Source organism: Amyelois transitella, chromosome 11, assembly GCF_032362555.1.
Source record: "Amyelois transitella isolate CPQ chromosome 11, ilAmyTran1.1, whole genome shotgun sequence".
Classification (NCBI taxonomy): Eukaryota; Metazoa; Arthropoda; class Insecta; order Lepidoptera; family Pyralidae; genus Amyelois; species Amyelois transitella.
In genome coordinates, this window is record NC_083514.1 from 6,421,788 (window position 1) to 6,435,897 (window position 14,110).

General features: G+C 33.4%; 1 protein-coding gene across 2 annotated transcripts; it reads right to left on the reverse strand.

Moving 5' to 3' along the window:
- Nucleotides 1-470: 470 nt before the first annotated feature.
- Nucleotides 471-8,927, reverse strand: LOC106135189 (sodium-coupled monocarboxylate transporter 2). Of its 2 annotated transcripts, none has more exons than XM_060946665.1 (10): nt 8,667-8,927; nt 8,090-8,214; nt 7,498-7,650; nt 7,051-7,270; nt 6,568-6,838; nt 6,400-6,488; nt 6,151-6,259; nt 5,297-5,458; nt 3,339-3,517; nt 471-792 (listed from the first exon to the last, which is right to left on the reverse strand). In XM_060946665.1, exons 1-10 carry the CDS (start codon nt 8,867-8,869, stop codon nt 495-497), a joined length of 1,809 nt encoding a protein of 602 aa, XP_060802648.1. In that variant the 5' UTR covers nt 8,870-8,927; the 3' UTR covers nt 471-494. The 2 variants fall into 2 exon arrangements, with proteins under 2 accessions (XP_060802648.1, XP_060802649.1); XM_060946666.1 differs by having other exon boundaries at nt 8,657-8,779.
- Between the last annotated feature and the right edge of the window lie 5,183 nt (nt 8,928-14,110).

Genomic DNA, 14,110 nt, shown 5'->3' on the forward strand with positions numbered 1-14,110 from the left:
TTCAGGCATTCAGACGACAAATCGCTCATTCCTCAAACTTGACTGCCTTCACTGGTGATTATGACGTCTGGCGAGTGAATACTTAATTTTCTATAATATAGACTGGTTGATGTAGAAATCTTTTTTTTGCATTCTTTTAATTCTGAATACTTAATTCTTTATTGCATCTCAAATTACATGGAGAGAGGGGGTATCTCATCATTGTAATTTATGAAAATGTTACTAATCAAAATCTTCTAATAAATTTAGTTATTCTTTTTTGATTAAAAAATCTACAATTAATGATTTCGTCGTATCTTCATGCTGTTTTCCAATAACTGTATCACACAAACTTATCAAATAAACAAATACGCGTTCACGAAAACTCCTTTCAAATATTTATTATTAAAAACAATAGTTTCGCGGTCGCATATCACCACTTTGGGATCTAAGGGATGAACATTTGATCTATCAAGTCATAAAAACAACAGTAAAAATAGTAACATACAATATATTTATCGCTCAATAACCTCTTTCAGATGTCTCAAAGCTTCGTCCAGTGCCATATAAACTTCTTGCGTGTCTGGCGGTCCAATTTCCAAAGATTCTGTGCTGCTTCTCATTGGGGATTTGTTGATGATGCTCTGAGTGAGGGGACAGAAGACGTCGGGATTCATGGAGTCAGACCTGGATTTTCCGGTGAGGTAACTCATGGGCACGCCGATGAGGAGGACAGTCATAGCGCCGACCAATGGACAGTAAGTGAATGAGATTCTGAATAGGGATTGCAGCGGCTTTGTTGGTAGATGCGTGCTGGAAATAGAAGAGTTTAAAACTATTTCTGATACTTTTTTATTTTGTTTATATTAATAAATTGTGCTATCTGAACTATATTCCTTATTCATAGTACATGATAAGTGATTGGTTTTACGAGTATTTAGTCACTATAAACTACAACAACACTATAAAATTACCGTGCCGTGAGTTCCCGGCACCAATAGAAAAAAGAATAGGACCACTCCATATCTTCCCCATGGATGTTGTATAAGGCGACTAAGGGATAGGCTGATAAACTTATAATTCTTATTTTAAGCAACGGGATAGCTACCTGTCACTTAATATGATGATGATATCTCAATTCTATCAGTAAGCCAAACAGCTCATCGTGGCCTATCAGTATTTTCAAGACTGTTGGCTTTGTCTATCCCACAAGAGATATCGAAATGATCATATGTATGTATAAACTTACACTATAAACGTGGCCTTCGAGTTTTTTTTTAACTATTCCTAGCTCTCTCTTTCTATAGGATAAAGACATGATGTTCGTATGAAATAACATACTAAAAGAAAGATGGATATTGGTGACTGCTGTTTATGACATTTTTGATTAAAATAGATCACGCACAACATCGTCTATTTAAATGAATGAACAAACTATGTGCATTGCAATTTCTTCTACTAATATACAAAAAAGTCTTTTGCTGCTGTTAATTACAACTTACTAAGTTTAGTGACAAAGTTTTGGCTTAGATAAGTCAGTCATCCGAATACCTTTATAAATGTATTCGGATTATGACTTGTTTTTCATGATGGAATAAAAGAAAGCATTCTTCTTGTTCCAGTACGAACACAAGTTATTCATTCGTATTCAAGATCTATAAAAAACTTTACAAGAGCCGTGTCTTCTATAAAAGTTTAACCATAAAAGATCTTAATTTATACTTCAAACGAATTAAAATTCATATTCGATGATATCACGCTATCAAATTTTTAGGATGGTTTTACACATTACATTTTTAGATTTACAACAAAGAATAAATAAGTAATAACTGTTTTTATAATTATGTTTTCAACGTTAATATACATGATGTAATGGTGCCGTGTGGTTCCCGGCACCATTACAAAAAAGAATAGGACCACTCCATCTCTTTCCCACGGATGTCGTAAAAGGCGACTAAATGATAGGCTTATAAACTTGGGATTCCTCTTTTAGGCGATGGGCTAGCAACCTGTCACTATTAAAATATCAATTCTATCACTAAGCCAAACAGCTGAGCGTGGCCTATCAGTCTATTCAAGACTGGTGGCTCTATCTACCCCGCTAGGGATATAGACGTGATCATATGTATGTATGTATATTAACATACATACATATGCTTATATCTCACGGACCTCCATGACAGATAGAGACTTCATCCTTCCACTTGATTGCATACTTCATTACTTTCATACATAAAGAAAATCAAGCAGAGACTACATCTTTCCACATGACAGGATACCTCAATCAATAAAAGCACGTTTTAGGGTACAACTTTAAGGACACTTTTGGTTCCAGGAGAAGCAGGATCGTGGTCAGCGGACCCCGGGCTCCTCTACAGAGAAAAGGACTTACAGCAGAATATTGCATTCGCCCACGGTTTCTATTTAAGAGATCTATATTTGTAAATTGACGTCCGGTGAAAATGCTGCAGTGTAGTTTGTTCCGCCGCTTCTTATACACATGCAGTTTGGAAGCGGTAGTTGATATAATTAGATTTAAGTGATGTGACGTCAATAAGTCACGTCACCTTATATCTAATTTTGAAAATAAATATATTCTATTCTATGATCATTCACGAAAAAGCTAGACCCGCCATACATAAATAAACATTTGTAGTGCATATACTCCATTACATATGAACGTAGAAAAGTCATAAAAGTCTTGTAATAGTGGCATCGGCATGGGGAAAGTTTTAATAAGGGGGAATAAAAGCCTAGCCGATAGCTGCCAAGTTGCGCAAGATTACAAGTTTCCCCACCAAGTGTGAACTCATTTGCGAACGTGAAAAATTGTCCATACGTGCCTGGGATGTGCTGATAAAATTACGAGCTTAGGGAATTCGCGACAGTTGAAATTCAATATAGACGGAACAACACATTGTTTTATATTGTAACGCGTTTTTCTTTCCTATGAATGTTTAGGCATTTTTTTATATGGTATGTTAGCATTATAAATTAAAAAATTGCACACTTTCGTTAACATCAAGTAAAGCACGAATAAATAAGGCTCGAGTAGATAATACACGAATCGAATAAGCATCAAATAATGCATTATTAATATAAAACAGCAAAATAGGTACTATGTGACAGACATTCTTTGACTAAAAATTTTCAAAGTTTTGCAAGTGATATATTTCACAACTATTTTTCACTCGGTTAATTGTAAAAAAAAAACGAAGATTCGAATAAAAGTTGGTAAATGATAAACAGTACATCATACATTATCACATCTTCCCTTAAGGGGTACTCTCTAAAAGACAGAAAGTCCATGTTCAGCTGGATGAACGAAAATTAATTTATTATGAATAACCAATACTCACGTAACCCCTTTACCAATGTTCACGTTTTCCATCAGATAGGTAAAGTTGTCTTTGCCACATCCAGAAATCGCCAGCGGCTTCCCCTGGAAGGTCAATGCCCCCGTAGCCAAAGCATTCTCTGCCCCAATAAGGAGCCAACCGCAAAGCAAGAGGCTTAGCACGCACCCACTCAATGCACCCTGGAATTTGTATTTCATCATGTTATCTGTATGTTACATGAAAACAGTACAGCGTGAATTTAATCCCCGAACGTAAAAGGGTTTTTTGCGTTAGGGATTAAATATATGGTTTCAGAAGCCTTTGTTTGAGTTTGTGAATTGTGAGTACCTGTTATATACTTATAAAGGGTATGTCATATGTCATGAAAAAATAAATAAATGTATCTTGATATTTTTCTGTGCTAGTTGTATTTAGGTACTTCGCCTCGTACAGATGATCCTCATTAAAACGGTATAAAAAATATCAAATATCACGTCTTTATATGTTTCTTAAATTTTTTTCTTATTTATCTAAACTTTATTGCACCTAAACCAATGTGCAATAGGTGGACTTAGTATCATAAAGCATTCGCAACCAGCCGAACCTTTAGACAGAGTCAACAGGTAGTCTCAAAAATACTTGAAGGAAAAATCATGATCATCAGCAAAAAGACGTCGCGCAGCGCGTGCTACGGGAGTAGATGTTTCTTTTTTCGCCCGCTTAAAACCTACCCTTATTAGCTTAGCTAGCTTAACTGAACTTCCACTATCTTTCTACCTCAACTCATCATTTTTCCATCCAGATAAGCGTTTTTTCTACTCTACTCCAAAGACGAGATATAAGAACTTAAGTGTGGGTACAATTACAATATTTAGCGACAACATATTTTATGCCTCATAGCTAACACCTATAACGCACCCTGTATGTAGGTAGATACCTACATGTAACTAAGAAGGAATTCAGGAGGGTTCTCGGAAATTCCTGCTTCACAGAGAATAGTAAATATTGTTGAGGTCTTAAACCCTTTTAGGGAGGCCATTTTGAATTGGTTAGCTAAATTTGAATACCTTTTTATCTACGCTATTATTAGAAAGAAATATTTATTTTAAGAACAATTAGGGATTAACTTTCGAGATTAACTCGGCTTTGGATTATTAGGCCGTTTGGTATTTTGAATTGTCCTCTCCTTTCATGCTAAAAATAAATAGAATGTTCCTACAGTTACTTACTAGAGTCATAAAAAAAGTACCTACGTATAGTTAACAACATATATATTAACTTACCTAAATTCATTTCATATTGGCCTTTAATACCACGTCGTAGAGTTCCGAGCAGGGTAACTTGACATGCGGTTGAGTGGCACCTAACTACTCCAAAATGCTAAGCGTCATTTTTTTATTTTATTTTAAATCATAATTGAATAATTTACAGACCTATTATTTACACTGAGCTGTTAAAATTCTCATAAAAATCAATCAGGAAATGAGCAATGCAGCGCCATCTAAGTTGTAATGTCAGTAAAAAATACTACTATTTAGAAAATTAACTTTCCTCATGAAATGATAAAAAATACTGGTGCCTTACTGTTACTTTTTCTTTATCTCGAAAGTACAGAGGGCGCTTACAGAGAATGACTATTATTAGGTAGTTTTGATGATTTTTAATAGATGGCGTTGTTGAAAATTTCGTTTTTGATCCCCCGTGTAAGTGTAGGGTGCTGCTTTAAATTTTATCTAAGTACCTATTAAAATAATTAAATACTCCAATTTCGTTGTAATAAATAAAATAATCATACCATGCAAAAACAATTAGTAAAACAAAGGTATCTGCCTATTCACATATTATTACATCACGTGGTTGTTTTTGTTGAAAAATGATATTTTTTAAGAACAGTATTTTGTTAACAGCCAAATATATTTTTTTGTAGTAAGTCAAATATTATATTTTTTTAAAGCAGTCATAACAAAATTATTACTTACTGAACAGTTCGCTCTAGAGAAAACAATGCCAAGAGTGAACAGCCCTAGCAGAGTACCAGCAGTGACTCCTGTTACTCCTGATGCCACATGCTGCAGACGATCCAATTCCTTGGCAAACCAGACTACGCACCCGCAGTATCCTCCCACAAACAAACAAAGAAGCTGGAAATGTATATTGATTGAAGAATCCAAATATTCATAGCCTTTATATGTATAAGTAATGTTGAATACATCATGCCGTGTGGTTCCCGGCACCAATACAAAAAAGAATAGGACCACTCCATCTCTTTCCCATGGATGTCGTAAAAGGCGACTAAGGGATAGGCTTACAAACTTGGTAATTCTTGATTCTCTTTTAGGCGATGGGCTAGCAACCTGTCACTATTTGGATCTCAAATCTATCATCAAGTCAAATAGTTGAACGTAGCCGATCAGTCTTCAAGACTGTTGGCTCTGTCTACCCCGCAAGGGATATAGACGTGACCATATGTATGTATGTATGTACCTATGTATCATTATATACTTCCATGCTGGTCTGGTAGAAAAGACAAAAACATACCTAGGTAGTTCTGACCAATTCTCTAATAAAATAAATCGATCTATTGTAAGAATCCTAAGTGATTCTGCTTTCGCCTATCGTTGGCTATCAAGGGTATCCAATCTCTAAATCAGCTGCTACTATCAGCTCCATCCCCACCTTAAGGGATGTAGGGGAGTCAGACATGGAAATGTTTTTATCATGAAGTATTAAAATTATTATTGAATACGTAATTAAAAAATATATATATATCTAGAAAATAATTTCGAGGAAATATGATAAAATTCGAAATAATATTATTATATTAAACCCCTACCTTCATTATCCTACAACATGTAAGTTCATTTGTACTCTGGGGCATCCATGGTCTGATGAATTCTTCAAATAACACTCCTGAGATCGAATTGATAATCGACGCAAGACACCTAAAATATTTGTATGAAAACTGATTAAAATAAAGTTAATAATTCAAAAAGACAACGAATCTTTATTGTTATTGCATTAATTTCGGCTAACTACCTACCATAATTTTTTATTAGTAAAATATAAAACATTGTGTACCAACCCAGTTGTTGCACTAAATATTGATATAATAAAAATGCCACAAATACCAGGAAACATAACTGATAAACTGTTCAAAAACTGTGGCACCAACTGAAACAGAACCAAACAAATTTATAAGAAATCAGAAACCCTTGAGAGAATAATGTAAGTTTAATAATAATGAACTCACTTGTTCATGTTTTTTTATTGCTCCTGATAACAAAGGATCGCAACCAGCAAACCATGCATATAACGCCAAACCAAGGAAGCATGATAGCAGTTTCATCAATATCACTCCAATACATGATACAGCGAGACATATCCTCGCTTTCCTTATAGAGGATACAGCTAACAGTTTCTGAAGGGACGACTGGCTCAAAGCAATCTTCCAAAGCCAATTTGTGCTTAGGGCTATTGTGACTACAAAAAATGATGTATGGTGTTCTAGTTCTGGATCTGGACTAGAAAAAAATTAATGAAGGTAGGTATTATTAATGAATTTACAAATACTCGTAAGAAAATCCCCTTTCGTAAGCTTGTATCTTCTCAAGAACTCTAGTTACTTGGTGCTCAACTTTATTATTGTCTACTTGTATTCATAAAATTATTTTAATATGCAAATATTTGATTTAATACGGGAGAAGTTTCATATACATTGAAAAGGTAAACTTACTCATACAAAACGAGTCGTCCACCATGACTGGCAATTTCCCACATCCTTTTAAATCCCATTGGCAGTAATGCCAGACCACTTGGTAGTGCAGAGCCAGCCACGGCCAGAAATGACGTCACTATACCTATGCTGACTATAGCTCGTAATCCTCCTATAGCACTCAAGGTGGCACAAGCTACACAAATGACTGCTGTTATACGCCCAGCCAGCTGATTAGTTACTAAAATAAATTAAAAATAATAATAATACGTCTGCTTTACATGTGAGGAGGCAGAGACTACAAATTTTTCTGTGCTAACGCATTAATCGTGCTTTTTTCCGATGTTTTTCTCCAAATATTAATATGAATATCACTTTTTCTGGAGATACTAAAATACTCTGTCCCTAGGAAAATACAAGAACTATACAAGAAAACAAATCATTAGAATTTTCAATGATTAAACTTACCCAGTCTGAAAGCCAATAATGGGACATATGGCACAATCGGGAGAAGCATTAACTTACTGATGACAAACAATACAGCAGCCACCGTTCTGGTATGAGAAGAAAATCTTATTTCCAAATATTCGAAGCTTGACGATAGTTGAAGCTTGTGAAATACTGAAATACATACGTAGAATTAATAAGTAGCAGTTTGTGTTTATTCCTTAAATAAATGTTTTTGAGCGAATATCAAACACATTAATTCAAACGATAAAATAATAGCTTTCAGATCACCTAACACATGCATAATAAAACTAAGGCATTAGCTAATATTTCTATCTCTCGTATTCTAAAATTATAGCTTGACAATTTTGTTTCAATCATCAGCTTCATTGAAAGAAGAGCTATAAGCTGAAATGGCCATCGATAGTTAAGATATTTTGTTAATTTTAAAATATAATATTTGAAACAATGTAACTGACAACTATTTATATTTCAATAAATGTAAGCAATGCTACTGACGTTGCATCAACAAGTAGTAAAGATAATATTATTGATGATATTGGTTCCAGATTAGATTATAAAACATTTAATAGTAATGTAAATAAACGATTACCCGGTAAGTAAATGACGGCGGTCAAAAACGTTACGACTACCAAGGAGAGTGCCGACGCCCAATATTGTGTCCCTCTGAGGTAAATCTCTACCGGCACTCCGAGCAAAGTTATACTTGTTAGGTGACTGTAAAACATGAATTGTATAAATAATTATAGGTTCATTCAATTCAAATAAAAGATTTCATGTGTATGTAGTTGTAACCATGTTAGATGGCTGTGAAATATTTACAGAAAAATGTTGTAGGTGTTCAACTGCAACGGCTATACCTACATAATTTCAATGGATTAATGAAATTTACTATCTATTATAATGAGAAGTGAAAGTTCCAGATCAAATATAATACCAAAAACCTACGTAATAGACTAGTAGACTATTTTGTTACACATTTAAGACTTCGTTTCGGCAAAAAATAATAATTATGTACTGTATCGATAACTACTTACTTAAATATTCAAAGTATGTTATTATATACAAAAGTACTAGAACAAAATGGTAATTCAGCATTACTAATAACTAAATGACATGCATACAAGCAATCTATACCGGTAATAAATTAACTACTTACCAATACTCACCTTGCAATGAGAGCTAATGAAATCGAAATCACTGACATGTTTTTACCACCAAACAGAAAACCGTTCACAGTATTATACTTTCTATTAACAACATTATAATACATTATAATTCCTATAAAAACACCCAAATTAATACCAAATAAGCAATATTCGGCTAAATTAAAATAAATTGGCGAAGCCGGCACTTTTGTTGTATTCCTCATTTTTATGAAATCTAGAAACGTGTCTTCAGTTAAGTGTCTCGCAAATAACAGAGTGGTGTTGATATCAGCGCCTTAATACAACAATAAAAGATAGAGTAAGATAAACTGGATTTGTCTTCAATCTTTCTACAAACATTGGCAGAAAACAGTTGAATTCTGCTCTTTCAAGGAAATGTCACGTAGTGTAATGGGTTATCGAACTCATAATTGTAACTACTTTTACATTTGCATTTAAAATAATGTAATACTGCATTATATGTATACATGATATGACCATTGGAAAAGGATTGTATTTACCTACTTTTTGTCATAAAAGATTAAGACGAATCTCTCATCAACAACTAACTCAGTAAAAAGTAAGATAACCAAAGAACTTATAAAAGATACCTACCTAATAGTTTAGACATGGCAAAAAATCAAGAGGAAAGAATAGCTTAAAATTTAGGAGATAAATTTGACGGAGTAATTTTTAAACAAAACAACCTGAGAAATATTTGATTGACTATCATTATAATTCCTTAAATAAATAAATTGTATCATATCAGATGATAATTATGATTGAATTGGTCTTAAAGTAGATATAGTTGTACTATCATTTAATTTTATTTACTATGACGAGCCATTGCAATACCGGCAGACACCATGTGTCTGATAAGGTTTTGATCTTATACGAGTAAGTGTATTCCATCGAATTTATACAACTACTTTAGTTCTTTATTGAAAGATTTTAGATACCTTCTTGCCAATTAAATGAAACCTTATAAATACCAAGCAAAATATAGTAGTTGAGTGTGTTGCAACTTGTTAATTAAATTTTATTTTTATTATCATTCATAATAACTTAAGTTTTTAACTTCCTACATCTGGAACTATAAAAACATTTTTATAAAATTTTCAGACATGAAAGTAATAACAAGCTGATGATGGTTCATCATAGTCTTAAATCACAATAACACCAATTACATTGACCCGTCTCACTACTACTATATGTGCCATCTATGTTGTTTACTAGTAACTAAAAAAGGGACCGAAAGTATCCATAACGCCATCTAGAAACTCTATAAAGTTGTTTGTAAATTTATGGAGGGTAAGTGCGTCTTATAATAGGTAGTTCATTTCAAAACATATAGATGGCGTAGAGACTAGTATATGTATGTCGTAATAGACGAGTAAAGGGACATTCATTTAGTGCATGTTTCCATGCTAATCTAGTAGCACTAACAATCGTATGTGCTCGCTGCTCTTCCCAGAGATTGTAAAATCAATCAAGGCCTTTCACCTTTTAACTAAAAGCTTTTGCATATAAACATGGGACCTAAACTTAATGTAAGGCATAAAGAAATTAAGTAATTATCTTAGATTAATTATCTAAGGTATGTTAAGAACAAAACAAATATGTAAAGTCTGTGTTGCCGTTTTAGAATTTTTATTTCAGCCAAAATAAAAAAAGTGCACAGCTACAGCGGACTTTAAGACTTAGAAGATGCCCATGTGTATTTTATTGACTGTTATTTATGTCAAAATACATCAAAATTTCTGCAACAGTCTAACTCAGAGTTGGTAGTTATATTGAGCAGATCTTCTATACACTCAGAGCGGGTAGGTATTAAAGAAAGTACCTACATCTAACTACAGTATGATTTATTTAGCAAGTAAATTATGTACATTATCTTATTATGTAATTTGACATTATTAATTTTATATTTATTCTTTTATATTTTAATCTAGACTATGTACCTACATTCGTCTACGGGATCTATTGTAAACTGACGTCCGATATAAATGCTGCAGACACTGCAATTAAGTTTTACACTTGCGCTTTGCTAAGTTGTGTTGATCGTCATTAAGGCAAACCCCGTATCCAATTTTTAAAATGAATTTATATCTATATCACAAAAAATACCACATATATTATATAACGCTCCCACCCCTCCTAATTTCCCTCCCATAGTTTTACCTAAGGGTAGGGTTATATTATTATGGATGGCGGGTCGCTCTCAACATTAGAATATTACTCGCTTCCACACCTGCCCCCGGTGTCCCGTAAATATAGTTTTTGTCTACTTTTATGGTACGAGCTTTGAATGATGATTTTGGTTTATGGTTCCGTAGGTGGTGGTGGTATTTAAAAATAATGGTGTGATGTGGATTTGATTTCTGAGTCAAAATTTCTAATTAATATAGGTACTGGATTGTTTAAATAGTATCTAATGTTTTTTTAAAATCTCATATACATCATTTACCCCTACTGCTGAGCGTGGCCACCTTTATTTTCAAGTCCGTTATGGATAAGGCGTGATTATATAGATAAGTATGCTTCATTTATATGATGAATTAAGTAGTATTATTAATGTATTTTTATAGATCATCATTAACTTTTATTTATGCCGTGCCGAAAAAGTCCGTGAACAGAAACTTGCAATACTGCACGTAAACTTAAACCGTAATTCAATTATCTTTCACCTTTATAGGTATGTTATGGATATCTATCTACATATGTGTAGGAATCAAACATGGTAATTTTTTGACAAAACCAAATTTTTGTTGTTAGGTACGCTGCCAAAAAGAGTACTTATGTGTGTTTTGTGCTATAAGTGTTACTGAGTTAGAGTCCTTAATAATCCCTAATTGAGTATCCCAGCACTCAAGCCATAACTATATCGTGAATAAAATGATTTACATCGTTTATAGATGTTATTTTATAACACAAAATTGATTTCACGTAATAAAAGAGACAGACGACAGCTAGTAATATGATTCAAATCACCTAACTAAACTAACACAATAAAATATTCACGAAATCCTACTACCAACGTGTAATGGCAAGATAAATTCCCTACACGCACTCACACGAATACACAAATCATATAACGCGGACAATATCGCAAATATTTCTTGTCCAGAACACTGGGTGACATACACTGATCTGGAGTAAAATAGATGTGCTCTACGACGTGAACAATAAAATTGAACCATTTACGTTACGGACCTAACTGATTACGACTTCTGGAATGAGATTGTGAAAGATTACTGGTCTAAAACATGCTATGGACTGAAAGAAAAAGCCCAAACAAAGCCCCGAAGCAGAGAAGTAACTAGTACTCGCTATGACTTTTCTTCTATATTAGAGTAGCTTAAAATCTAGCTACATATGTATAATAATACAGCTGAATATAAACCTACTTCCTTATTACGTATACTTAGTGAAATTTGGGTTGGAAAAACTTCATACATTGTGTTACACATATCTAATATAAATTATCCAACCATTATGTTTTTGACGAAGCTAAATTATCGCAGTTCATACAAAAAGTAATGCAAAATAGCTCCAGTTAGCATATTTATTTATTTTATATCAGCGGCAACTTAAGACCTCCTTTCAGGGAGAAGGGGCAAATTGAAAAGAGATGCAAAACTTCGCCCTATTAAGAAAGACAGAGACGGTATGAAAGAAAAATTAAATTATATTTCCCAATGGTGTCAGCCAGTTATTAAGTGGCCAGACGCCATTTTTGAATTATGTTATTTTTGCTTATTGTTTGGTGGTCTGACCTGGGTTCCTTAGAATTATGTTATTTTACAAGTGCTTAGGTATGACAAGATATTGTTTTAAAATAGTTGTAAAAAACTCATGAAACCCGGCTTCGAAACAAAGAGCTGATAATGTAGAAGCTGTAGAAAATACTTACTTAAATAAGTAACAAGAGAGAATGCTGTACGTACATCATAAAATTTGCATATAAGTCTGAACAAGAATGCTAACTTATTTCATGAAACATAAAGCACTAGAGAATTCCGAAATAGCAAGCCTAGCAAGTGGTTTAAAACAAACCATTCTCTAAATACTGAATTTGCACAAATGAGAAAGGGGGACCCGAACATTCGTCTTCCCGCCAACTGAGTAAAAATTGCAATGGGCCGAATGTGAAACCTTTTTGGAGCCCTCCAGCAAATTATAAAAAAGAAAAATGTTGGTCGCACCATGTTTGAATATTTTGGAATTTTTATTCTATTTATGAATAGAATTTCTAAACTTAAAAATAATTTTGGAAAATTTAATTACTTACAAATTTAATAACCTATTCCAAATTTAAAACAACAATAACTTTATTTATTCGTAGCACTCAGTAATAACGGACAGGTAGGTATGTTCAAAACAGTTTTAAAACTAAATCTGTTATAAAACGGAACGGAGTCGAAAGATAAAAGCCGGAAAGCGGACTCCGGGCCCTGAGGCATTAGTGGTAGAAGGTGCAACTGGAACTTGCAAAGATTGAACAGAGAGAGATAGATAAAAAAATATAATTGATTTTCTAATGACCTTTTTTTACAAAAACGCGTACTACTTTATTCGTGGATAGGTAATTGAGAACAAAAATGTCGACCATATCGCGACACTATTCTTTTACTAGCGACAGTTTCCGTAAAAGGGCCATCTAAGAATGGTAGTTTAATCAAATGTTAAGGGTTAAGCTTAAAATAATCTCGGGAGAAGTAACAGTGGGCCCCAGGCGTATGATAAACACTCGATATGAGGATAATGGGGTATGAGGATATGAGGGCGAACGAATTGGTCGCTGCGAGCTATGTTTTTTGCGTACTTCTGTACTTTTGGGAGCCAATTCTCTATAGTTTTTGTGTAGCAAAAGCCACAAAACTATAAAAGGAACAATAGGCATGGTAATAAAATTATGAAGAATATAAGCAAAAATTGGGATCACACTTATTATTTTCCTAGTGGCTGGTCTGACTTTGGAAACCTTTTCAGAATATGCATAACGTTCTGGCACTGTAAAACCATATTCAGGTCGTCTACATTTAAGGCTTTTATGTTTTTCACCACTAACAATTACCATCTTCTATAGAAAAATAGTGATGAAGATCAATCAAGCAACATACTTTTATTTGTGAAAACAGGTTACAAAAACATTTTGTTTTAATCAGTACTCTGCTTCTTTCCTACAGGCGCACAAGTATCAGATTCCATTATAAACCTATATTCTTCATACAATTTATCACTTAAAAACTCATAAATTTTTAATAACATTTTTGTACCATTGTAGAAAATTTTATATTATTCAGTCATTATGGACTTTTAAGATGAATTTGAGCCTAAATTTCACCTGATTTTCAACTTTTTCATCTAGAATAAGTAATAAATGCATGTTAAGTATGTTCTTGTTTTTTATTTACATCATACATATGACAATTAAATACATGGTATAATTCTGAAGAATATCC